The sequence below is a fragment of the Aspergillus welwitschiae genome, assembly GCF_003344945.1.
Source record: "Aspergillus welwitschiae strain CBS 139.54b unplaced genomic scaffold BDQ94scaffold_18, whole genome shotgun sequence".
Classification (NCBI taxonomy): Eukaryota; Fungi; Ascomycota; class Eurotiomycetes; order Eurotiales; family Aspergillaceae; genus Aspergillus; species Aspergillus welwitschiae.
The window spans coordinates 618,514-643,975 of NW_020798712.1; the positions used below are offsets into that span (position 1 = coordinate 618,514).

At 49.5% G+C, this 25,462-nt stretch overlaps 9 protein-coding genes and 1 non-coding gene across 10 annotated transcripts; 3 read left to right on the top strand and 7 right to left on the bottom strand.

Annotated features, from left to right (window-relative positions):
- Nucleotides 1–1,665: 1,665 nt before the first annotated feature.
- On the top strand, nucleotides 1,666–4,329 carry fbx15 (F-box domain protein). The gene is made up of 2 exons (XM_026766569.1): nucleotides 1,666–2,245; nucleotides 2,297–4,329. Exons 1-2 carry the CDS (start codon nucleotides 2,081–2,083, stop codon nucleotides 4,124–4,126), a joined length of 1,995 nt encoding a protein of 664 aa, XP_026625827.1. The 5' UTR covers nucleotides 1,666–2,080; the 3' UTR covers nucleotides 4,127–4,329.
- A 1,200-nt stretch (nucleotides 4,330–5,529) lies between these two features.
- On the bottom strand, nucleotides 5,530–6,514 carry BDQ94DRAFT_171009 (uncharacterized protein; the record flags this gene model as incomplete). The annotated part of the gene is made up of 4 exons (XM_026771619.1): nucleotides 5,530–5,753; nucleotides 5,815–5,971; nucleotides 6,026–6,192; nucleotides 6,241–6,514. 4 exons carry the CDS (start codon nucleotides 6,512–6,514, stop codon nucleotides 5,530–5,532), a joined length of 822 nt encoding a protein of 273 aa, XP_026625828.1.
- Nucleotides 6,515–8,895: 2,381 nt separating this feature from the next.
- BDQ94DRAFT_145077 (uncharacterized protein) lies at nucleotides 8,896–9,504 on the top strand. Its single transcript, XM_026766570.1, has 2 exons — nucleotides 8,896–9,352; nucleotides 9,472–9,504. The coding sequence occupies exon 1, from the start codon at nucleotides 8,945–8,947 to the stop codon at nucleotides 9,218–9,220; it is 276 nt and encodes a 91-aa protein (XP_026625829.1). The 5' UTR covers nucleotides 8,896–8,944; the 3' UTR covers nucleotides 9,221–9,352; nucleotides 9,472–9,504.
- Nucleotides 9,505–12,373: 2,869 nt separating this feature from the next.
- Nucleotides 12,374–12,445, bottom strand: BDQ94DRAFT_t162. The gene has a single exon. It is a non-coding gene; the product is annotated as a tRNA-Gln (tRNA).
- A 49-nt stretch (nucleotides 12,446–12,494) lies between these two features.
- On the bottom strand, nucleotides 12,495–13,972 carry BDQ94DRAFT_179211 (uncharacterized protein; the record flags this gene model as incomplete). Its single annotated transcript, XM_026773312.1, has 3 exons — nucleotides 12,495–12,957; nucleotides 13,020–13,401; nucleotides 13,489–13,972. 3 exons carry the CDS (start codon nucleotides 13,970–13,972, stop codon nucleotides 12,495–12,497), a joined length of 1,329 nt encoding a protein of 442 aa, XP_026625830.1.
- Nucleotides 13,973–14,367: 395 nt separating this feature from the next.
- Nucleotides 14,368–15,862, bottom strand: BDQ94DRAFT_171011 (DUF3712 domain-containing protein; the record flags this gene model as incomplete). Its single annotated transcript, XM_026771620.1, has 4 exons — nucleotides 14,368–14,901; nucleotides 14,954–15,078; nucleotides 15,141–15,562; nucleotides 15,627–15,862. 4 exons carry the CDS (start codon nucleotides 15,860–15,862, stop codon nucleotides 14,368–14,370), a joined length of 1,317 nt encoding a protein of 438 aa, XP_026625831.1.
- A 771-nt stretch (nucleotides 15,863–16,633) lies between these two features.
- On the top strand, nucleotides 16,634–17,536 carry BDQ94DRAFT_171012 (oxygenase MpaB family protein; the record flags this gene model as incomplete). The annotated part of the gene is made up of 1 exon (XM_026771621.1): nucleotides 16,634–17,536. One exon carries the CDS (start codon nucleotides 16,634–16,636, stop codon nucleotides 17,534–17,536), a length of 903 nt encoding a protein of 300 aa, XP_026625832.1.
- Nucleotides 17,537–17,689: 153 nt separating this feature from the next.
- BDQ94DRAFT_171013 (uncharacterized protein) lies at nucleotides 17,690–18,158 on the bottom strand (the record flags this gene model as incomplete). The annotated part of the gene is made up of 2 exons (XM_026771622.1): nucleotides 17,690–17,740; nucleotides 17,808–18,158. 2 exons carry the CDS (start codon nucleotides 18,156–18,158, stop codon nucleotides 17,690–17,692), a joined length of 402 nt encoding a protein of 133 aa, XP_026625833.1.
- A 2,243-nt stretch (nucleotides 18,159–20,401) lies between these two features.
- Nucleotides 20,402–20,761, bottom strand: BDQ94DRAFT_171014 (uncharacterized protein; the record flags this gene model as incomplete). The annotated part of the gene is made up of 1 exon (XM_026771623.1): nucleotides 20,402–20,761. One exon carries the CDS (start codon nucleotides 20,759–20,761, stop codon nucleotides 20,402–20,404), a length of 360 nt encoding a protein of 119 aa, XP_026625834.1.
- A 2,622-nt stretch (nucleotides 20,762–23,383) lies between these two features.
- Nucleotides 23,384–25,118, bottom strand: BDQ94DRAFT_41195 (amphiphysin). Its single transcript, XM_026775703.1, has 3 exons — nucleotides 24,751–25,118; nucleotides 23,672–24,688; nucleotides 23,384–23,604 (listed from the first exon to the last, which is right to left on the bottom strand). Exons 1-3 carry the CDS (start codon nucleotides 24,932–24,934, stop codon nucleotides 23,495–23,497), a joined length of 1,311 nt encoding a protein of 436 aa, XP_026625835.1. The 5' UTR covers nucleotides 24,935–25,118; the 3' UTR covers nucleotides 23,384–23,494.
- Nucleotides 25,119–25,462: the final 344 nt, after the last annotated feature.

The window sequence follows — 25,462 nt, forward strand, 5'->3', positions numbered from 1 at the left end:
GGGTCCAGAACACACTCACTCCCTGCTCGTTTTGATGTGGTCCAAACGTGCAGCTCAGGGCTCCGTGCGTTCTCCCTTGATAGTGCTCGGTACCTGTTTCAGGCTATCCGAGCCCGTTACGCAGATTCGAGGCAGTGCAAGCGGGGTTGATGCATGCCACGGGATGCCCCGGCCTTATCACCAGAATGCCGCCGGGAGCCTGCTCCTAGTATGACAACGGCCATTGGAGAGTCAATTGGCGCTCTGATCAACGCAAAGTGGGATCGCAGGAGCAGGAGTTTGCTGATGAATGAAGGATCTTCGTACGGAAATGCAGGATGACCCTGACGTAGCTCCGAAATACGGTTATCACCCGACCAAGATGACCAGTGGCCCCTTTGCGCGATATACCCACCGGTGGTTGCCGACGGAGGAATGAAAGGGGGCCGCACTAGTCGAGGAAGTTGATTAGAGATCATCGCAGCCTCACGGGGTTACAGGCCTGAGGCATCAGTGCACCAATAGATTCAGCCGCAAAGCGTTGCGAATTGCCACCGTTGGGTCTCGCCATTTGATTGTTTTTCTTTTTTGGAGAGAGGGGGAGGTTTCATTTCAGCCTTCATTTCAGCCTCCTCTTTTGCATACTAAATTAGCTCAAAGTTTCGTGTTGAGATTTCAAACCCACCGAAGAGGGGAATTCCGTGACCGGGTTGGGCGATCGGGAGATGGGAGGCACGCGGCTCCGCAGGTGACTGAGATGGAGGCTTTGAGGCTGCAAATGATGGCAGCCGCGCAGGTCCGATGGATGATGAAATCCATGGCCCAAACCAGTTAGTCTAGTGGGTTAGTACAGTAGTATTCCGGAGTCCTCAGTCACTCCCAGCCCGCCGCCTCCCTTGCGTAACTTCTTTCGCCTTCCCCTTCAAACATCATTGCTCCTTTAATTATTACTACTACGCCCCTTGGCCACGGCCGCGTCTCCATCCGGCTGGGCAGTTGAGCCTCCAAATGATTTTGGTTTCTTTTGTTTTTGTCACTGCCTATTCTGGTCTGGCCTCCCTCAAGAGTCTGGTCCGATTACCAATTCCGAAAGGGGGGCAAAAAGAGGTGTGCCTTTTCTACGGTCGGTCATTACTAAAATTAGCGTTGGACCAGCTGGTAGTAGTAATAGTAGTAGCGGTGGTGGTAGTGGTGGTAGTGGTAGTGGTAGTGTCAGTAGTAAACATGAGTAACAATGCCACTGCCTAAACAGTGGCAGTCAGTCGCACGGCTCACTCGAATGCAGCCTTGCCCAGGTTGTCCCCTGGTAACGCGTCAAATGCTCTCCAGGGAACGGAACTTTCATTCCCACTATGAGGCTCCCCATTGAGACCGTCTCTCATCACCCCCCGTTTTGGGTTTACCGCTTGACCGCCCCTCCCTCGTCAAGCTAAGCTGAAAATCGCTGCTGATGCCTGTCTCTCTTCGCATTGTCGCTCTGTGCCGCCGCTTGGGCTATCTACTAGTTAGGTTTATGATCCATCCTCCTGTCTCCCAGATGGTATGCTTCCCGCGTCCCTCAAGCCAATGATGTTGCTTCTCGGGCCTAATATCCCACTTTTTTCTCATTCCTTCGCCCCTCTGAACGTTCCCATGCAAAGCTTACCCAGGCACAACAACAGAGCCGCATTGTCCCCAGCGGCATTAAGACTAAACCATGGCAGCTGTTCAACAGCTCTCTCTCCAGACGCGTCCATGTGTCCAGTGCATGGCTGTTTGTTGTCTAAAGTGCTGTTCCACTAAACCTTATTTTTTCAATGTGGATCAGTATCATCCTTACCAACACTCTGTATACTACCTGGCCGCCTCCGATCAGCAGTGAATCCAAGATAACCAACATTCACGTTTGGGCATTAACATCTCACTGATCGAGTGACGTTGTGTTTAACCATACGTGGGGTCATCCGCGCCCTTATTTCTGTCGATTCTCATATTTTCGCCCATACTGTGTTTCGTCGATGGTATAAGTGCGGTGTGGCAGTGCGCGCATCCTTTCCCTCCTCTCTGCTCCTCCTCCTCCTCGTCCGTTCTCCATATATGGTTTGCAGCCCTGCCATTCGCCATGGTCACTTCTGGAATGGTCAGAAATTTGGATAGCATCCCTTATGATGTATTCTACCAAGTGGCTTCTACCCTCGACTGTCAAGACCTCATTCATCTTAGCCGCGTTAACCGAACATTAAATCAGTTGGTGCAAAATGAATCAATTGCGCGCAAGACAATCCAAGCAAGTAGCACCTCTTTGTTTGTGAATTGGGTCTTATACTGACTGTTTTAGAATGATTTACTGCATACGAAGGAAGGACAACAGGCACATCAGGCCAAGACTGGATATCGCAGGGCTCTCGGGCGCCTGTTCGACATCAAGGAATCATTCGCAACAGCACAACCGTACTCTGCTTCCATTCTGGCTTATGCGAGCTCCTTCATCTACAGTGAGGGCTGTCTCAGCTACATCTACAACGATGAAATCCGCGTTCTAGACGTGCACGGTGCCAGCCAAGTTGAGCAGGTGCTGAACATCCACAACGTCCTATCCCGGGCTATCCAAGGGTGCAATCCACAGACAGATACGTTCCAGGTCTGCCTCATGTACTACAGTAACTGGGTTCTGGCATTTACAGTGGAGTTTGTAGACAGACCCGAAGCCTGGCTTCTGGTAGTGGACATGCGACGCAAAGTGACCAACAAGAAATGTGGTCGACTCCGTCTCCTGACTCGGCTTCAACACACACGACGATTATTTGTTCGACACAATGGCTCCTATCTGTACTACGGAACGCACACCGCCATGGGGGATCGTGGCTACTCACAATGGGCAATCCACTGTGTGGATCTCAAAACAAGCCAGCACATGACTGAAAAGCCAACCGTGCTGGAAAACTTCGCCGGCAGCGAGATTGGGCAGACCGTATGTTTTGAAGTTCATCAGGACCACCTCTACGCAGTGTCAACGCTCGTTGACTTTGAAGCGGAGGAGGTCGATTGGACCTCGTACTACGTGTGGCTCTGTCTTCCCCCCAAGTCCAACGCCGCCAAACGATTCATCACGCCCAACCGTACTTGGCGTCGTCAGCATCGTGAAGGCCCGATCAATGACACCTGGTCGGATCTCACGCTGCGCCAGGATGAGGCAACCAAGCGACTGATGATCCTCGAATGCCGCCGGGAATGGCGCGATGGTAGGAGTGAAAATGCACGCACATATTACATGCAGCCTTTACCGTCCCCAGCCGAAGCCACTCAGAATAAGCAGCAAGGCTTGCATTCCACGCCCAACGCAACGCCTGTCACCCTCCCTGACGAGCCTCTCACCAGAACCCTCGACTCCACCAGCAAACCCAATTACGAACCCCCGCGTAAGCGTCTACGCCGGCATTTCCACCAGGAATACGCACACGGCGCGGAACCGGCCCAACGACAAGACTACATTCTTGCCAAAACCAAATTCCGCAGCTACAACCTCTCCGCTTCGACGTTTATCGATCTGGTCAACGACCCCTCTCCGGACACCCCCGGCAGCTTCATCCCCCATGACCGACTCCGTGTGCGCATGGTATCACGCAAACGCAAATGTCCCATTGACGAGAACGGGGACGAAGGCGAACCGGGCCTGCTCTTCCGCCCCGAACTCAGCGATGCGGATGGCCAGCCGATTGAGCACAGCGAAGAACGCTACGCCTCACGCGGGGTCCGTCTGTGGCCCCCCGACAACGCCCCGCGGGAATTGACTCAGCTCCTCTGCCCATCGAAGCGCTGTGGCCCCGTTCAGGCAGCCGCCGACGAACGGTCCCTCGTGTACTCGGTTGATCAGGAAGGCCTGGAAGGGACCGGACATCAGGCGATTGTGCTGATCAATTTCGACCCGTCGCTACGCCTGCCCGGCTTACAGAGCATGAATCTCACCCGTGGTGGAGCAGGCGCCCTGCCAGCGGACGAGTGCGATGCCCCAGTAGGCATGGAGCGACCAGCCATCGGAGATATCGGACGCGAACGGGTGGGCGTGCACACATTAATCGGCAGTCGAAGGGCGAACCAGCCGGTGCCATCTGTCCGTGAGGAACAGGCCCTGTATCTTTCTATTCGACGGGGGTATTGGCTTCGGTAAGGGTGTGATGAGTTTGAGTCGAGTTGCACTGCCCTTGGCACCGGACGAGGCTGTGCAAGGGTTTTGCCGGTGCGTGCCTAGTTAGCAGCAAGTGGGTTTTACTCTTGTCTGAGACAGGGGTGGGAACACACACACACACACACACATACACACTACCAAACATACCATAATATCCTAGAATAGACGATTCAGATGATAATGAGAAGAATAAAAAAATTACTATAAACCCACTAGTCTGGTGTGCGTGCGCAAATGTGATTATTCTTCCTTGTTGTAGGTGGTTGGGGTCGTGTGCCGGGTGAGCTGATCGGATCGGATCGTCAGCTGTCAGCTTACTATCTTCTTACCTGACTTGTCTTATTCTGACAACTTGGCTGGACCCAGAGTCCTCGCATGCAATTGATTTCATTCGTACAATCGGCTATTTCTTGGCTCCAAGGAAAAAGAAAAGTCCCGACAAAGATACCTGCAGGAAGGATCCGAGTTGAGACAAACGAAAGGATCCAAGGCCCTTCTTTTACACTTTGGACCGACCGTTTGTGAGGGACGTTCTCCATACCGATTAGAGTAAGCTGTACGTTGAGCGAATGGGGATAAAGTACGGCCGGTGGGGGGGCGTTTCAACGGTTTGCCTTAGATTATTACTTCAGTCTATCTAGGGGTCAATTTAGATGGATAGATGGATCCATCCGATCCTAGTACACCTCTACTATAGTAGTTCGTCATTTACTTCGTGGGGGAAATTGTTACGGATAGATTAGTTGGGGTTCGAATTATGGATTTGTCATTCTATAACTTAGGTTCTGTGGAAGTATGCCGGTAGCATCTTTCTCTGAATGAGTGGTTTCTTTGCTGAATGACTCGTATGCGTCAGGTGATTGAGGCTCGTTTCTACTACTTTCTGCTGGGGTTTCTGGCTTCCTCTTCTTGATCTTTCTACTCTTCCTGCGGAAGACACAGACCCATTGTGGTCATTATCAATCCATAGAGCGGCTTCTCATAACCTGGTCTTGGAGACTGGCTCGCTGATACACTTGCGTGATGTTTCCATTGCATGAAGGAGAGTATTAACGATGTGTTGCAAACTGCTAGCATTCTATACTTCTCTTTCTTCCCGAACTCCCTGTGAACACCATACTTCCTATCTCTTGACGGCTACCACGTGGGAAGACTGTAAGCCAATTACTCCCCAATCAACTCCCGAAGCTGGGGAAACTGCTGCTCCAAATTTTCTGATTGTCTCCTCCATTCAGGATATTCTTTGGCACCAACGCGACCGCTTCGCCAGGAGTCCAGAATCCCGCTTCCCAAACCAAAAGTACAGGATCCCACGCACGCAATTGGGAACACGACAGGGGCTGCTCCTATCAAGAGAGTAGATCCGAAAACGCCCAACCCTGATATCATGGCACCAGCCCAGCCCGTCGTAAACATTCTCCCGTGCGATTTGTTAAGGCGTACTTGAGAGCCCACAGGCGAGAGTCACAGACAAATAGCAGCAGTCGTCGCAGGAGCTGCTTGTGGTCAGGGTCTGGCAGAATCATACATGCTAGTCGGATGGTGAAATCAGTACAGTTCCACCAGATAGTGTCATATCTTCCCCATGCTTTTCGCAGGGGGTTGTAAACTAATCGTTCCGGTCTGGTTAGCTCTGGTAGATATCTTGAAGGCCAGCGGGTGTGACTCACATGACTCAATTATTGCTTCGTTATCGTAAGTGACCAACCCGACCTCTTCGATCCCATCTATGCTTCGGACCTTTTCCTCTTCCCAGCAGACACCACCACCTTCCTTGTCAGTCATATCGGGGCCGACGAGCCCGAAGAACGATCCGTGTTCGAATTTCTGCAGCAGGTTCATTGTCTCATCCACCCATATCGCCTGTGGCACTAATCAAACGGCAAAATGGCGCATGAATGAGGGTGGTGGTGGAAGTGACTCAGTCTGGCTGCAGGCCCGAGTAAAGGGGGGAGAGTCGTTATCAATTCCTATGGCGTCCTTGATTGCCTTGTAGGACCTACTCGACTTTACTGTCACGATGAGAACGACACGTTTGCACCAAGCATCTGAGAGAATGAGAACAGTGTCATCGATTTGGGATCAGAAAAACATACTTCGCGCCTGTTCATCATGCTCGTGGCTGGCCTGTTCCTTGCAGGCAAACCATTGCTTGATAGCTCTGAATGCAGCCACCACAAAACCATAGAGCTCCACGGTGGCCTCCTGGACCTCTTTCAAGACAGCCACCACCACTGGACGGACTTTAGCGGCAATTTCGACCGCACATACTCGTACAGCTTCCCATGAAGAGTCAGGAAATGTCTCCAAGCGTCCAAGCGCTGAGAGACAAGCTCCGAGCACAAGGAACTGGTTGTCACTTTCAGCCATCGAACTGCATGTACCGGAACGTTTCTGATCAATATCCATCCAACAATTATGTACAGAACAGCAGTAGACAAAATGTTAAGGATGACCTTGACTCCGTCAAGTTTCACGGCGCCCGCCAGGAAGATCGGAAGGAGGAATTCGGGTCGTGTGTATATTCTGCCCATTTTCGCTTTCTGGAATAGTAACGACGAGTTTAGCTAGCAAGTATATCGAGTGCGATTGACCGAGTAACCAAGCGTAAGATGGGCGGAAGGCAAAGTATAATAGCACGCATGCGGCGTGACTGGGCTATATGTGTGTGCTCACTGCAGTGAAAAAATAATTTGGCGTTGTCCAAATGGCGTATCTCGACCACCCAGGGCCTCATCGCTTCCATCTGAGAGTCAAAGCCTTCGCCACCGTCGGACCTTTCCTCGGTCTTGCCATAATGCCGACATCTGGTCGGAGCTACAATATCGAGGCTGTGCCGAACCATAAGGTAGTATTGTTGGCCATTGAGCCCGGGCCTCAAAGTGCCTACGAGCGTTTACCCAACGACGCATACTAGCCAATCAATCCGACACATGAAATGTAGCAGACTGTCATTTATTGGACCTGAAAGCTCCGTTGAATTGTGTCTCTGTGTCCTGATCAAAACTTGCATCAAGGGATTCAGTTGGGTTGGGTTGGTTGATTGCTTGGTCGGTTGTTGATAGTTGTCGCTCATGCCGGCCTCAAAGCCGCCGATGTCCACTTTCCGGCAGCCTTCCATATTCCCATGTGTACAAAGTACTGGAAGTGATATGATGTGCTCGTAATTTCATTGAGCTATATCAGTTTCGCAGATGCCGTGTTGCCGATCATCAATTGGCCGTATATCCCTTACCAACCCTACTAATCCCTGCCTCCAAAACAAGGACACCCCATCCTAGCATAGGCGTCTTCGTACGATAACCAAAGTAATCAATTGACTGGCTTTGAGAGCGTCACATTGCCGGATTCCAGCTTATTCTATGATATTGGATGCAGTAGTGGTTACATTGGGACTTGGGATTTTCTTCGGGTTATTTCGACCTTGTGAAGCATAGAATTCAGCATACATTGCTGCGGTTGGCTGAAACAGGCGATTTGATTTATTATATACATATTTTCTATATTTGTTACTTATTTACTCATATGTTCTAATCTCTTATTCATTTATTCATTTATTATCTTCATTATTTTATTTTACTTTTTTTATTATTATTCAACTTTTCATATCTCCTTTTGTTAAATTCATCCAATCAATTGTCCCTGTAAGTCAATCACTATCTGCTTAGTTGCTTTACTGTGCGATGGACTTTTTTCACAGAAGTGGCAGACATGGCTACTTTGGCTTGACATAATAATTCCAGTTAGGTTGAGATGTTCCTAGCAGTATCCAACTGCATCCTGGACTGACTGGAATAAAAGGATTATTTCTGCCCTTTTTCCTTTCTCTTTTTCTTTTCTCTCTTTCTCAAAGAAAATATCGACTATTTACATACGGTGGCTCAGATGTTTCGACTCGGCGTTTGTTCGCATTATTTTCTTCCATGATTCCCAAACGATAAGTCAAACTGGTAAGAAGTGAAGTGTGTCTTATTTGATGACTTCGAGGCAGATTATCTTACACTTATTTGTAGCTGGTTGAAGGATACAATTAACTTGGTATAAAATATACTAGTATAGATGTATCTATGTTAATCAGAATAGATACATAGTACATGAGTGTCAGCTAAGAATATGATCACACCATCTTTATACATCGCCCCCAAAGGCTCGCTTGTATATATACCCCACAGGTACTATCAGATTTCAAATCTTGTCCAAAACACATCACCGTATCAACCCATGCAGCGACAGATCTTCCGAGAGAGAACAGACCACAGCATTACATGTTTGATAGAAGTAGACTCGACGCGAGTATGGTATTTGAAATGAAATCCCAGAGCACAGCAAGTACCAAGAACATTGCCCTCGAGTATAATGCACCATGGGGGGAGAGTCGCTCCTTCACTTGTATGTCTCCTGTCATCCCAGAAAGCACTTGAATATGATATCTCCGATTAGCTGGTCCAGAAATATCGAACAACCTCTTACCAACAATGCTGGTCACTCTTTGACCATCATCATTGGAAATACTGGGCACCACTCAAGGATCAGATCGTTGTCTAACTCTTCCGTTGTAAATGCCCCAAACTTCTTGGTCAACTGTAGTTTATCCCAAGTGAAACGATCAGCTTGGAATCGAGTATCTAATATTGTAAGGCCTCTTTTCCAAATACTGTAGTTAGTTACAAATGCGCGTCGAGCGAACTCGAGCCTTGCTTCGCGAACACCGGGACGGGAGAAGCTATACATTGCTCTCTGCAAAAGTTTGACCCGTCCAAAGTTGCTGGCATAGATATCTGCACGGAGCTCTGCAGCACTATGCCGTGGTCAGGACTGGCACTTTGGTTTCTTGGATTAGTTCCGACTTCTTCCTTTCCTAGGAGGTTCGTGGTCCAGCCAGTAAGGTTGACTTCGGGTTTGGTTTCAGCAAATTTGGACACTTGTGGATATAGGCTCATCCCAGAGCATAGGTGTTATATAAGTAGCCGGTTTCTTCTTGGGAGCAGGCCGCGAAGATGTCTTCTCTTCTGTTCTTCTTCTGAATTCTCTCTTATTCGTTATCCAGCGCAAATGATTGCAGAGAATGTTGATTGAAGAAATCTATGTCGCCTCGTAGTGTCTTTCCGTTTGCGGACCTGCTTGGTCCCGTCCTGGGAGCCAGAAATAGGTATTGTGTCGATAAGACATGGTGTGTGGCATGGTCACCGGCTGTGGGTGAATTCGATCCTGCGATTAAGAATTAGAAGAGCGTTGGTATAGGATGCATAGTCAGTGCTTGCCTAGGATTATTATAATGCGTTAGTTTAGTTTTCAAGAGACTGAGTCTAGGCTAGAATACTACTAACCTTCTCCAGAATCCTTGGGGCAGTAAACACGTCTGCTAGACTGGGGGAAACCGAAGCCGAAAGTTTTCACGTGAACAGATGCGCATTATGTAGTATATATAGCATAGTGTCCATGTTCCGTGAGGCATACGAAACAGTTAATGCAGGCATCGACCAACTGCGCCGTCATCATACGGAATAGAAGTCTCCTCATGGTGCTTCATCAATGGACTGGTTGTATATTCCATACCCCCAAGGGCCAAGGGCTGGTCGCATCCGGGATAGCTGTGCCAAATGACTCTAAACCTTTAAGTGCTAGTCTGAGCCAGTCTCAAGTCTTATAGGACGTATGTGTATAGCGCATGATTCCAGACTGCTGTATCCTCGAAGACCTTTCCCGCTCTCTTCCAGGTTCATCAGACCTATGCAGGTTCTACCAGTTGGGTGTGATTATTCGTTCCTGAGATGGACAACCACCTCACTTTTTTCCTGATCGTACACACCATTCCCGTGCCAGCTGTTTTGTCACCGATGTATCAGACCAGGCATGTTTGTCTTGGTGGGTATGCACCACACGATGAAAAGAATTTCGCAAGGACAATTCCCTGTTCTTCTCTTTTTCGGCGCTTTAGCAGTTTTGCAGAGGCTTGAGTGCGTCTATCTCAAGTGTGGATGATAAGATGCCTAGAAGAGCATTTCAGACCTGGAAGTGAGTCCTCAAAAAGGCAGACGCCTCGTTTCGTCTTCATCACCCATCTGTTGCATATTAAGACAAATTCATCGCAGTTATTCTGAGGACTAGACTCTTGCCTTCCTTAGGTCCGGAGAAAACCAGGCAATGTGTCAAAAGCCCTGTCAAATGGCGAATCTTCGAGTTTCCCAATAGTCTTTGGGTTCCAATACTTGGGCATCCACAACAGATCTATCATATAGGTAGCTGTTCGGTATGAAGTTGACGTTGTCTTTGTTCGAAGAAGGCGAGACCCCACCCATTATTGCTGCTGAAGAAGAGTGATTCAAACAGCGTCTATAGTGAGTGTGACTTTTCCCACCATTATATAGATGTCTGTGATGTTCGTGTCTCTCTACTATGCTGAAGCCAGAGATTTATATAAAACCGACGGGCGTCAGAGGTACTAGCGGCCTGGGTCAAGCAAACCCCAATCGGCTGCCGTAGATGGTACCTTTTTTTTCGATATCATTCTCGTGGCGACGATGCGAGTCTGAAGAGTGTTTTTGTCGAGGATGATACATGCCTTCCTGTTGGCAGTCTTTCGTTTGCTTAACATCTCATGCCAGAGACGTAGATAACTCCGACGGGTGCCAAATCCAGCGGGCTGAGCCAGGAAAATCGCAATCGGCTGCCGTAGATGGTATCCTTTTGTTTTTAATTTTATATGATGATACAGACGCTGTCAGGTCTGGATCTACCGAAAATGCTGTCTTTTTCTCGTGTTGAGAACTCTTGTATATATTCTCAGCATCACCGTTTCCTTCGAGGCTGATGCCAGAGATTCATAAAGTCCCAACAGCTATCACAGACAGCAGGTTGAGCCAAGCAAACAGCAATCGGCTGCCGCAGATGGCATCCTTCTTTATTCTATATCTTCATATAATTAACAGACGGTGTCATGTCTGGGTCGATCGAGAGCGCTGAATCTCTTTTTGTTGAGAACTCTCTTGTGTTTTCCCAACATCTGTGTCCCTCTAGGCTGAAGCCAGGGATCTACACACTAGCCCCGACAGGTATCAGAAGCATGCTAAACCCGACCGGCCAACCGACCACAATTGGCTGCCGCAGATGGCACTCTTTTCGTCTGCACCGGTTTATGATGATACAGTGTTGGGTCTGGTTAACCCGAAAGTGCCGCGCCGCTTTTGTTGGGAGTTCTTTCGTGTTGTGGAACCTGTATAGGGTTAGTTTAGTGAAGCTATCCCTTAAGTTGTTATGATGGTATGATGTATGAAGGAGTAAGAGAAGGATCATGTACATACCGTAAACGGCCCAGCCCACCGTTGTTTAACTTCCTCGCTGCCAGATTCCGTGAGCCCCTGTTTGGGCCTATTATAGCTAGTATGAAGCAGAGCATGACATTTCCTGCAACTAGCGAGGGCTCATAGTAGAGCTCGAATAGGTTTCGGGCAGCATGTAGCCAAGTAGACCCGAACTATATATCGATAGCCACTCAGCAGACTGGTTGACTCGAATGTTTCAACGAAAAGTATCAGAAAATATATTTATCAAGCATCATATGTAGCTGTATCATAGTTGATAGTATAATATAACGTAGTACTGATAGTGGGACTACTGGTAGCTGCTTGGAGATGAGAAGAAGAGAAGGAGAGAAGAGGGATGGCACCAGGTTTATATATTGCTTCTCACGTGAGCCATCATTCAATGCTTCTCCGTGAATATAGCATCATGACATTTCATGTCATTACCCTATCTTAAGCGAAATGCACAGTCAGTGGTGATTTGAGAAGAGTGATTTAAAATATTCAATAGACTCTCCTATTGGGAGGGAGACATTGGGTTCACTGTGAAATATTCCACATATTCCCGTGAATTTATTTGCTAATATATTGCCGGATTCACGCGTCACCAAGAGTGAGTGGTTTGGCATGCATGCTGGTGAATTCAGGAGCAACTGATAAGCGAAGCTATACAAATCCTAGCGCACTGCAATAATATATATAACTTCTGCAGCTGCGTAGTAACAATGTAGGCTACTTTCATCGCTAGTGAAAATTGTAGTATCCACGTTGGAAGAGTCCTCCAGGTGTCCAAATCGGGAACAAAAAGCCAATTTGGATATAGTCGAGCGAAACAGTAACAAACCAGGAAACAGGCAATTCCCTTGGGTCCTAATTTGCATCAGCGATGTAGTGATGTGGAGGGGAAAAAAAGAAAAAGGAAAAGAAAAGGTCGTGCCCGGGATCGAACCGGGATTGCTGGAATCAGAATCCAGAGTGATGACCATTACACTACACAACCGAAGTTGATGTCTGGGCAACTACTTTAGCCATTATATTCGCTAACAAAACTAGGTGTGTGTTTGACATGGTCTACAGCGACATGATCCAACAGCAGAATGTAGCTGAGACTCCTTCTCGAGTTGCTCCCCCTGACCCACTTCCTCACCCGTCTTGATTCTCTTCAGCTCCTCAAAAATCCCATGATAGGTGAAATTGAATTTCCGAAACCGATAAATCTCCTTCGCTGAGTGTCTCGCTGTAGCTTGCGAAGTATTCAGCTGAATCTGCGACGCCCGGGGCCTGCGTACACGATCGAAGTCCTCCAGAATAGAAGGGATACTCTCCCTTGTGACATGGTTTCCAAGGAAAAGCCGGAACCCCTCTGCATCTTCAATGGCCTGGCATCCTCCCTGGCCCTGATGAGGCGTCATGGCGTGCGCAGCATCGCCGATCAGGACCGTTCGTCCGCGGATATACGTGGGTAATGGGTCCTGCATGCGGAGTTGCCATAGCTTGATATTTTCTGCTGCACTGTAGCCGTTATTTCCATGTCAGTGTACCACATAAAGTATTGAGGGAAAGGGGGAGAATACCGGAAATACTTAACCACCCACTCTGGAAAATCCGTAAACAGCGAGATCATCTCGTCTTTGTCGCCCGGCGCGGACCATGAATCTGATGACGCCGGTGCCTTCAGCATATTATCTGGTGCGAGCACGGCGAAGTTGAGGATCTCGTAGTTCCGACACGGATACATAATCACTCGTCGCTCCGTTGGGTCAAGGGCGTATACACCAATCAAAGTGCCTGGCTTACTTGAGTCCATTATCTCGGGCACTTCTCCATTGTGTAGCTCGATGACCTTCTCGCGGGACATGGTGAATCGAAATGCAGAGGAGCCTGATGGCTGCGCGGTGATGTATGCGTCGTCGTTGACGACGAGGCCGCGCATGATGGATCGGATCCCGTCGGCGCCTGTTTCATTGTCAGTATTGCATCGAACGATATCATTTAACACCAGGTAGACCGAAGAAAAGGGAAGAATGAAAGAAACAAACAAACCAATAACAAGATCCGCCTCCACCACCTCGCCATCCTCCAATATCACCCTCCCCTCCTCAACATCCCCACCTACAACCCTCGCCCCATATCGCACTTTCGCCGGCTCACCACTCAAACCCAACTCCTCCGACGGAGCCGTAGCCAACCGCAGAAGCTCATCTCGCAGATCCACCCGATGATGAAATAACCAGTCCGCTCCGAACTCCTGGACGTAATCATGGATGGATTCCCGCGTCAGCTCGCCTTGCTTGTTGTACGACAGAACCCGAGTTACTGGGATGGAGCAGGCACGGCGACGATCAAAGCCTACACTATTGAGAATGTGCACGGCATTGGGGCCGAGGTTGATGGCGGCCCCGGCTTCGGCTTTGGCGGTATCGCGCTCGTAGATGGTCACGGTGTGTTGCTCGCGGAGGATACGGGCGGCGAGACAGCCGGCGAGGCCGCTGCCGATTATGGCGATGTTCAGGCTATGTGGTGCCATCATTGGATGGGTTATGGGAGTGAGGGATGGTTTGGGAGGGAGGGAGAAGATAGTTGAAAACAGGGATGGAGGGGTGAGGTCATGGGACGGTTTGGTTGGTGATGCATGATGCACATACCCTTGCGGGTATGTCTTGCATCTGAATGATCAAGGGGGTGGGGGAGGGATGTAAGGGTCTGTGAGGAACTTTGATAGATAGATGATGAAGACTGATTGATTGGATGCAAGTAACCGTTTGGGTATACTTCAACGAAGAAGTCTGCTCGTTAGGACGATCCCACCCATAATTGTCCCAAACCCAGCTCAGGTATACATTAACAACAAGAGTATCAACAGGTTATACTATATATAGTAACGCCAGCGCCATCGCCCAAACCCAACAGTAAACTCCATATTCATATCTCGTAAGCTCCCCTCTTTATCAAAGCCTTCAAGACATCTACCACCTCATCCCTCCTCTCTTCCTGCCCCAGCATCTTCAATGCCCTTCGCCCCAACGATGCCCCATCACTGCCACCATCCGCCTTATCCTCACCAACTGTAAATGTCTCCCCACTATCAGTAGTCATATTCAACCCCGCGAAGATATTGGTCCCATTGGGGTGCAAGATGCCGCTTAGAGTATTAGTGACTAGCGACCCTAGCGGCACCTTCGCCGTCATGGTCAGGTTCTTCATCACTTCCGTATAGTAGGGGACCTGAACGCCCTCGTACTCGACGTTCGCGCCGACGGCCGTGAGACTTAAGTAGCCTTCTTTGATTGAATCGCTTTGTTCACTTAGTATAGGGCCGATGTTTTCGATGAGTGTACCAAGATCCAATATCCCTCGCACGGGCGTGGAGTGGTTGCCTGGTCTGAGCATGAGGTTGTTGAGAGTGCAGTTTCCGAGAGTGAGGTTGCCGCTGAGGAGGTTAAGAGTGGTGTTGCCCTGTAGTTCGGTCAGGATTGGCTATAGTACATATATAGGTAGGAGGACTCACGATTTCAAGAGTCATCACAGAAGGGTTGGGAAGGGTTGCGTTGGCGACCAGGTTAGTGCCGTCGGATTCGGCGGGAAGGAGAAGTTTTGGATCGGATATAGAAAAGCCGGCGAAGGAGTTGAGGGCTGTCACATTGGAGCATTCAGTTAGCAATTCACTCTAGATAATAAGGCTCAGGGAGACGCACTGTTTTGCTTAATGTCCTTGTTCAAGGTGATGTGGGACTTCAGTTTTCCGATATATGCAGTGACGGGAGCCTTGACGGACAATGGAGCATGGGCCTCGAAGACCACACTGCGAACATATTGTGTCCACTGATAGACATCCAATGGAGTAAACTGGTCATCCACGCTGAGGGTTGTGTTTCCGCTGATTGTAGCCCCGTCCATGTATAGCTTTGCCCAGGTGTTGTTCTCCGGGAGAAAGCGATTGAAGAGTGAGAGTGTTAAGTTATCCATACGCACAGGGAAGCTTATGGGCAAGTTCAGGGCGGAATTGATGCTGAGCATGATGGAATTGGGGCGTGGCTGGAGCACGTCGGCGTGAACAAGGACGAGAGTGCCATTGTCCAGGACCCGCTGAGCAATGGCGGGAATAATCACGCAAAAGCTGATCAATGGTCAGTCATTGCCCCGGAATAGACTGGTGACAATTAAAAGAAAGGGAAGCATACAAAATGGGCAGAAAAATCGCCAGGAAAATAATGCCCCAGAATGCGTAGCAACACCAGAACCGAGCCCAATGGCGACGCAGAGTCTGCGATCGCGTGCGCTTCACCGGCTCCAAGGAGATGGAATTGGCCGTCTCAACATGTTCAATTTCCAGGCCTTCAGTGGGCAGAGGACCACGATGAGTACCCAGGGCGTATTTGGCCTCTTTGGAGGCGAGATAGGTCTTCTTCTCGTCCATGATGGTGTGGCCCTTGCTGCTGGGACGGTCGCCGGCGAAGAGGGGCGGATAACCGGGGTGCTTGATCTGATATAGTAACGGCTGATATCATGGAGCCATTGGCAACCCACCGACTAGTTAAGAAACCTTGCTAACGTGTATGATTCTCGTATACACCTGCCGCCCTCGGAATGCAACCCTCAAGCCCCTGCCATCTCTCCGCAAGGATCGTCCCGGAACCCGTCGATCAGTGCAAGTGGGAAATTGCAGGCCCAATGATGACCCATGGATTGGGTTCACATGCGGCCTGGTCAGGGCGACGATCCGCCCGACTATTGAGAACCGCGGTTGAACGTTGATTTCGGAGCCCGGTTTTGGTGGATGCTTTTAGGGCATCCCTCGATTTTGGGTTGAAACGGGGGATGATCCACTGTGTTCTGGGGATTTCGGACTCCTTGCCCGATGGGGATGCGGGGATGCTTATCCACAGTCCTTTGCAAAGTAAATCATGGGTCAACTGATTCCCTGCTGTGAGAGGTTTGTTTGTCTATCAAATCGCAGGATTGATCGATATGCTTTCTCGCTTGCAGGCCGCGGATGTGCCTGTGCCCGTATATTCTCGTTCCCCCCTGCAATGTCGCTGCACCGGCATGTGCATCGAGCTGCATTTATCAGCGTCGGCCGTTAATCATCAATTTGATTTAATCGCACCTGTCAGACAATAATAATATCCAAGCAGCTACTAACTACCTATCCACCAAATACAAACCACCAACCCATATCATAAGCAAAATGGACGAAAAAGCCGCCGCAGCAACATCAGACCGCATCTCCCCGGTCTCCTCCCAAACCACCACTGTGACCACCAACCATCTCGAAGCCCTCGACAAGCTCGAAATCCTCCCTCAAATCCTCCAAGAAGGTATTCTCTTTGCCGGCTCCGGGGCCGCTCTCCTTCTCCAAGCCGCCTACCCCAACATCAGATCCGCCTTCGAGGAAGCCACCAAAACCAAGACCGAGACAATTACCCCAGCCAACACCAGCACCGACAACAACCTCGCCACCGACCTCAGCAACACCCTCCAAACAGCCCTCAGCTACATCGCCTGCCTCGTCTTTGGCACCAAAGAAGAGAAGAAACTCCTCCTCGACCTTCTTCAGAAAGACCACCCTCCTCTCCCTACCAAACTCCCCTGCGACCCCTACATCCAGCTGTGGCTCACAGCCACCCTCTACGCAACCGCCACCGACTTCTACCAGCGTATCTACGGCCGCGTCGACTATCGTACCGCTGAAAAGGCCTACATTGAATTTTCTACCATCTTGTCCTGTCTGAACGTTGCCAAGGACGTCTGGCCGCCCACTCGCCAGGCGTTCTGGACGTACTGGGATGACCAGATTGAGCGGCTGAATGTCAGCGGGGACGCGCATCTCTTCGCTAAGGATCTTCTGAATCGGACGGACTTGCCTCGCTGGGTTTCAACCGTGAAGCCTCTGCTGAGGGTTATTACGATTGAGATGCTCCCTCCTCGGATCCGCGAGGCGTATGGGCTCAAGTCGTCAGCTAAGACGAGGGGACTGTATCGCGGGACGATGGGGTTTTCGGTGGCGGTGTATCCGGCGCTGCCTGCGTCGGTGAGAGGGTATCCGTTGAGGTATTATCTGGGGGAGTTGAAGGGGAAGTTGAATGCTTAGCGTTTTCTTCTTTTATCTAGTATAGTTGGGTTTCTGCTACGTTTTGGTCTCGTACTTAGGAGTAATAGGAGCAACTAAGGCAACTAATTATATCATTATCATCATTTCATTTCACTATACTATGTCCTATAAACTACTACTACTTCTTGCACCTCACGCAGTCTTCATAATAGCCGTCAATAACGCCGATACATCAGTCACCAACTGGCCCTCATTAGCATTGTATTCTCACATATTATATACTCCGAAGCAAAGAAAAATATAGGCTTACCGGCAACGCATCCCCAATCAACTCACTCGTCTCATTTACAAACGACGTCGTCAACAGCAAATCCGCATTATCGATAATATTCTGCAACTTGTCGATATTGCTACTCGACAACAACTTTTGCAGGTTCTGCGGCGTATCGCCCCCAAGTAGCACTGCCGCGCCCTTGACGATCGTCTCCAGGTTGTCGACTGTGTCTTGGCTGAGGAGTTCCTTGAGGTTGTCAATGAGGGACGGGAGGTCCGATAGTAGGCCTGTGGATTGGGGGCTTCGGGGCCCGACCGGGTTGGGATTGGGGTTGGCGAGGGTTAGAGAGATTGGGGTGGCGAGGAGGAGGAGATGTTTGAGGTTCATTTTGATCTTTGGTTTCGGATTCGGGTTTGTTTTGGGAGGGAGTTAGGCGTTCGGGATTAGATTGAATGGGTTGAGTATGTTGATTATTTGGTAAGGGGTTTAAAAAGTTATTGTTGGTTGATTATCCGGACTGTGTGGCTTTATACTATTATAGGGGTTATTAGTATTTCTGGTTCTGTTTATCGGGCCTAGAATTGAGAGTGACTGACTAGTACTATGTAGTACTAGTAGTAGATTTTTTCAAGACCCCTTGCCGGGGAAGAGAGAAGGAGGGCGGGACAGAGGTGTGTTTGTTGGCTACCATACCAAGATACCACCTCCGAGGATAATGCGTTGGTAGCTATCGACATTTTGACCTACATGTGAACCGAGCAAGGAAAGGATAAGCTCTTGCGCTTTCATGTCTAGTAACTAGTGTATGCTACGCTACGCCACCGTTTGATATCATCACCCCGCATCTTAGGGCTCACTAAACTGTCGATCCACCCCGGCGTGGCCCAATAGCGGTGTGGTTCCTCCTGCAGGAGCAGGAACCAGTTAATCTATTTCACTGTGGAGGAGGAAAAGCGGGAGAGGGGAACAGGAACATGAGGTTGTTCCTCGGACCGAGCTATACATGTGATTTTGCTTGTTCAATTTTAGCGAACGCACGATGGATGCATGGTATCTATCTTGCAGCAGGATGAGGAGGGGGATGAGATACTCGGATCCTGAGCGCTGGGTTGGGTGCCGTGCGTCTAGACTCTAGACGCATGCATGCACCACGTCTCGTCTCGTGTCGTGGTCGGAGATATGTCTGTATTGGGATAGTGTGAGATCTAAACTGGAATGGATGAAGATTGTTGTTGGGAAGATCTAATCTCGTTTTCCCATCCAGTTCTCGTAGTATGTTTCTGCTGAAAGCTTGTTGTGCTGCGGTTCTGGCCGTTCTTGGCTTGTGCGCTGAGTGCCATGTCTCTTTCATTGGACCAAATTTGAAGTGCTGTTGGCACATCAATTTCGATAGTGATTGTCAATGGGAAATTATATGTGTTTGGAGCTAGATTGTTGTTGGAATAAGGATGTTTTAAGTATCTGATTTGAGTGAAAGCTCGTTTTTTGGGCCTCCTGGTGGGTTCTCATTATTGGGTTCGGGCGGCTATGGCTATACTTAGCAACGACGGTTCTGCAAGATGAACGCGATGTGCGGTTTCAGGGTGATCATTAGGATGGTGAGATTGAAATAGTTTCGGAGATAAGTTTGATGCCTTTGTGTCTAACGATCTTGACTTGCCTCAGGTGGTTGATGTTATAGAGGGAAAGTGCGCATCTTTAGACGGTTTCACGGTCGTCGCGTTGTTGAAACGGCCGTGGTGAGACAACTAGACTGATCTCTAGTATTGATGTTTGAGGATGAGCGCGCTAATACTTTTATTCACCGCTGAAAGTTTGCTGCTGGGGGTTCTGAGTGTTGTGGTATTCTGCAGCATCTCTGGAAAGCATCTTGTCGTAAATATTGTTTTCAAAGAGAGCCAACACGACACAATCGGAACATATCCTCGGTTACAGAGCTGCTGAATTAGCAGATACGAGTTTCTAGTAAGGGGAAAATAAGATAAGCAGGTGATCTGCTTATTATATTGTTTCCTCGCCCGGTTATGGGTACAGCCAGCGCTGGTTCACCACGAAGTATTTTTCGACCGCTTAAGTATCGAAACAACATCTCACCCATTTTGTTCCGGCATGCAACTTTATCGTGGCCCGACCCTTTACAAGATATGTTTGTACGGGGGTGGTGTAGTGTCCCTTTGAACTCCTTATTCCTGCCGAAGCTTGTGCTGTCGAGGCAGTCAGTAAAAGTCACATCTGGGGCCCTGTAGCCCGCTAAGGAGTTGCAACCCTGTTTGGACGTGAATATTATGAACCACCCAGAATTTCTTTCGTGATCGCCATATTGCAACAATGACATACATTTTCCAATATGCGAGGGCCGCCCCGAAAATCAGAATTTTCATCTAAGCTCTGTTGCAGGGGGTTTGATTGCAACAGATAACCTAAAGTGGACGAAACGCAAGAATGTATTTGCCCCGGCAATAAGAAATACACTAGAGCGCAAATGGGTGAATGTAAAATTGCCATTTAACCAGCAATGTGAAAGCCAGTGCTTACTCTTGCTCCTGGAACTTTTGGTTCGCTTTCCATGTCACAATTGCCTCACCGAGATATTGGGCTAGTGTCTCATTTGAAACTATCGGCTGGTACTCTCACGTTCGCTCATCGATATGGATAAATTTGAAAGCTCTTTTGGCTTCAAGAAAGGCCAGGGTTGGCAGACCCATGCTCCAGCCATGAACATGGCGATCCAACCAACACAACCCATCGTCATTTCCAGCAGTGAAATGATACATGCCAGGAACCTGAATGGTGGTCTTCTTGCGTTCAACTCGCACCCGAATCTCTCCTTGGCTGTTAGGCTCTTGAAGGAGGCAAAGGTTCAAGGCAAAGTATAGATAGCTGTCAAGCAAATGGACCGTGACTTCCTCGGGCTTACTTCGCCCGTCGTCGTGTTCGTCCTCGTCAACGTCATTTGGATCAATCTCGTACTCAGATGAAGAATGTCCCATGGGAGAGGAGGATCCTACTATAGCTGCCGCAGAATCTACATATCCTTCTCTGTGCGGCGCCTGTCTTTCGCGCTGAGGGTATGCTTTTGCTGCGCTCCCTTCAGCACGTGAAGCACATGCGAGGGCAACCCAGAAAAGCCCGCCTGGTAGCTGTAAAAGCTGAGAGTCTGTGCTTTCCGAAAATTGCAAGCTGGCAGGCCGTAGCCAGGGTTTCTATCCAGTAATGGTCCGGCTCGCATGGATAAACGTCCGGAGTATTATGACAGACGGGGCAACTCTCATGCTCAGGCGCAATGATCTGAAGATAAGGCTTTTTTGACGAGGTAATAGTCAAAAGACGAGCAAGTGTCGTGCTGTCCATCTAATAGCAGAGCTATTCCGTTAACATGGTTCGAGGTGCTGTGCAGCCACTTGATAACCCCCATACTTCGCGGAGAGCCGCCCAAATTCGCTGCGACTTTGAGCTTCAAAAATGCCGTGAGCCATTTGCCGTTATGATTCATAGAAGGACTGACTTACCGGCTCTCGGCCAAGCAAGGCCTGCTGTATGTGCTAATTTTAAGAAACATTAACCCTCACTGGATCTATAGTGTCTATGCACATGACCTCGTGACATTTGACTTGGCTTCCAAACACATTTCCTTTCATTCCTGACGCGTCAAACTTCCTTCAGCTTTGGCACTACTCGCAAGCGGCCAGCACAGCCTAGAAACATCTGGGACTTACAATGCAATAACGCCACGAGATGCCAGCTATAGACTCAAGCGCAAGGCCACTGATGATCATCAATGCCCTTCTGTACGGCCTCGCGGTCACTTCAGGCCGCAACCAACGATAAGATGGTCGAGCCCAATTCGATAGATTCAATTTTACGCGCTAACAATCGAGACCGTCTATATGTCCCTCCGGTAGCCTGGACTTTGAGAGACATCTGCGGCTCTTGGGTTGTGGGTTCACTCTGCAGACAAGCCAGAGGAAGGAGCGCCCACACTCGCAAATTGTGTTATTGGATTCCCCCGTTCGCCATCTCCCAAAGCTAAATATGCTTTCAGACCTTCGTCGTGCGATGCTCCAATTTGGAGGGCGAAGGACGTTAGGTCAAGAAATCAGCTATCAAAGAAATACTTGGCGCATGTGATCTGTGTCCTCTTAGGTAGCTTACTTGCATGCCGATCCTCGATCGAAATCGCTGACAGCCACAGCTCTGAACCTTTGTCTTTCTACTTCCGCCGGCAGTCTGTCGCGAGTATATGGACAGAGGGCGTATTCTCCCGCAAATCCACCGGCCCATCCCTCGCCTACGTCACGTTCGATGGGATACAGTCCCGTCGGAGCAAGTACGTACACAACTCACAGGGGAAGGGATTCAACGAGCCCGTGTTTAGGACTTGTGATAAGAAGCTACGGTCTCTTCAGCCAGCAAATATCATCGTGGATCCATATATTATGGGAATCCTAATCGCACTTGCCCAAGAGCAGTGGCGGCACAGGCAGAGTAATGAGCAGCACGGGGAAGAAGCTGCCAGGTGCTCAATCATGCAACGTGACGAGGAATACACAATTCCCACGTCCCCCAGTTGCGGCGCAGACCGAAGACCTCATGACTGTGGTCAGTGTTTCAGGATATGTAACACATCACACGAGTACTTCATCACGGCTTGCTGAAGAATTTGAAGGTCGTTGTCCTTGCCACTTCTGGAGTGAAAGACGATTATCTATACGTATACACCGCTCTTATCTCTGTGGCATTTCTTAGGAAATTCGACGAACCGTGGCGCTTTTCACCGAGCTCTCCGGTTGTGGTAGGATACTATCCTATCCCTCTTAGATCCCCTATAAAGTCGTTGAACAAGCTGCACCGAGTAATCTGTGCCGAGTCATGTCGCTTTTGTGCCGGCGATAGCCCAGGAGCTCTTGGCTGAGCTTCTGGAAAATTGAAATTAGTCCTGCTACCTTTTTTGGGACGCGAGAGATAAAAGAATTATTAGCCCGTCAAGGATACTTCCACATGCCTGACGATGCCTAAGGGCCCAAAAAGGCTGAACTCGAGATACAATCAGGACACTGGTGTCTGTTCATGCTCGAACGATTGGAAAACCTAGGAGTTCTTCTGGACCGTCTTGTCTCTCCAGGAATACATTTATAGTGCGTACGTTGGGCCCGACAGTGGGAAGCTAAACTTGACTTGGTTCAATCGTCGCGAGTTGCATCCATCCCTGCCTCCCTCCATGCTCCCCCGATATCATCACAAGGGATAGTCATAAAGCTCGTTGATTAACGACCCGAATACTGCAAGAAGGGCTTGAGAAGCTCAAGTCTGGCGAAGGTGAGGGGATGCTAATGCATTGACAGTAACGTGACGTCGGTGATGTCCACATCTCAGAGCCAAAAATACTATACTACGGGGTACTAGTATACACCAAAGTGACCGCATTTCTCGACAACTTAGAATCACTTGGTAGAAGGCCTGGTGGACAGCCATTGTTGCAAGTCCTATATCCCTGTTACTAGGGTTGCTGTTTGTCTACCTGATAAACCCATCGGAATCGAATGTCACGGCTTCTAGTAAAAGTTGCATAGGAACGCATTGAAATACTTCCGAAGTTCTATAGAACCCAAAGTAGTGGTCAAATATGCAGTAGGAATAAACAACCTCGATATTATCAATATGTACAGCGAACGGTCATCATCATGCAACGCTCTATGGCAAGAATCAAAAACGACTGGCAATTCCTACTTGTCAAGTGATACACAATGGCACTCCGAAACTCCAGATAACCAGTGATGACATTGACGAGCAAGGAATAAGGATATTATATAGCTATAGCATAATGCTAGTTCAGCTGGACGTAGTTTGCTGGATACAGGTTAGCGAGGTATGTTTTGATAATGACAGCTGGTCATGCTCACCAGGAAATTGTCCCTCTCGTCCGTCAACACGGCCGCTCCACCACTCATTCTGGTTATCCGTTCGCTGTATGATCTCGATGACATCTCCGGCGGAGAAGCTGAGATCGCCGTGCGCCTGGGCCTCATAGTCATATAGTGCCGTGACGGTTTCGACGGGAGCGCTGAAACGAGCGGGCTTCGGTTTCGGCGGCGGAGGGGCGGGCTTGCTCTTCGCTGCGGCGGTAAAGCTGCTGCCTGCAGTGGCAGAGTAAGGCGGCGGGGGGTTTTCGACAACATCGGGATCTCGCTGACGTGAGGCGTAACCACTCTTGCCCTCTTGCGCCAGTTTGTCCTTGGGGCCAAGCTTCGAGCCGGGTTTGCGCCCGCCCGTGGCTTTGAAGTGGACGATGCTGAGCTCCTCGGCGCGCTCCTTGACGTCTCCGCGCTTGTTCTCGAACGCTTCCTCGATGTCCAGATTCAGGTCGAAGTAACCGATATTGATGCCCTGCATTCGCTCGTGTAGTGTGTAGAAGACGTTCAGTTGCATGTAGTAGAAGGACTGGAACAGAGGACGGATGAATTCAGCCTCCAGAGCGAACAGCTTGGGCAACTCGTCCTTGAGCAGGTCGTTGTAGTAGTTGTAGTCCTGAGTCGCTTGTTCCACATCATTTTCTGCCTTGTAAAGCGCCTTCTCATCCTTCAGTGACTTGTCCTTTTTATCCTGAAGCTTCTTGAGCGAGTTCTTGTGGCGGTCATAGTCCAGTTTCTTGTGGTCTCGCTTCACCGCGACTTTGCGGATCACCTTGATTACCTCCAATAGCTGCTGTGCAGGGCTGATGACGCGGGTGTCGATCATCTCTAACTCGGGCACCAGCGATTCTTGGAGGTCCCGCACAATCGCCTCGTATTCCTCACATGCCCGGATACCCTCCGGATTACCCTCGATTGTATAGGAGCTAGGGTCGGAAGCACGACCGGAGATGGGTTTGTAGAGTTCCGTCATCGCTTTGGAGAATCCAATCTGGTGGTTCAACATGCCTGGAAAAATACGCCAGTCAGCAAAAGGAGGGGTAGCTGCGAGACAGGGGATCCGTGTGTACCGTTGATGGCATCGAAGTACTTCTTGGACTCATCGTGCAGCTTCTTGGTCTCCTTTTCGAGTTCTTGAAACCGTCGCTCAGCGTCCAGGTAGACAGGGTCCTTGGTATGCTCGCCAATATTGAACTTGGCCTTGAACTGTTGTGGAGCGCGGACAATGCTCTTCTGAAAGCCCTTCAAACTCATCTCTGATTGGCCGCAGGTCGCCCAACGCCCGCGGAAGGATTCGGTTTAGAAGGGCAGGAAAGTGGTGGTCGTAGGAAGTGGTGTAAAGGGGTCGGAAGAGGGTCGCGAAGGCGTAGGAGCGTCGAGAAAGGTGAATAACCAGAGCAGATCAAACCAGGGATCTCGTGGTAGGCCAGAAGTGGGGAGGAAGTGCCTTTTGTTCGCGGCAAACGGACTAGTGAGGACTAAAGAATACTGGCTGCCGGTGACGGTTAGACTGCCATGATTCGTGGCTGAGCTATGACATAATGCTCTGCCTGCTCACCGTGGCTGAGTTGTGGCTCCCCCCTTTCTTGTTGGTGTGTTTTGGTGTTGGTTCAGTTGGGTAGGCCAAATGGTAAGGCTGCAGAGGGGAAAAGATAAAATATGGAGTAGCCTGGGGACTGTAATAGTAAATGAGCAAAAAAACTATAAGATCAGCCCCTCTCCAGGCTCCAGAATCTTTCCTTTCTCTCTCCAGACCCCTGAAGAACTTCGATCCCAGATGTG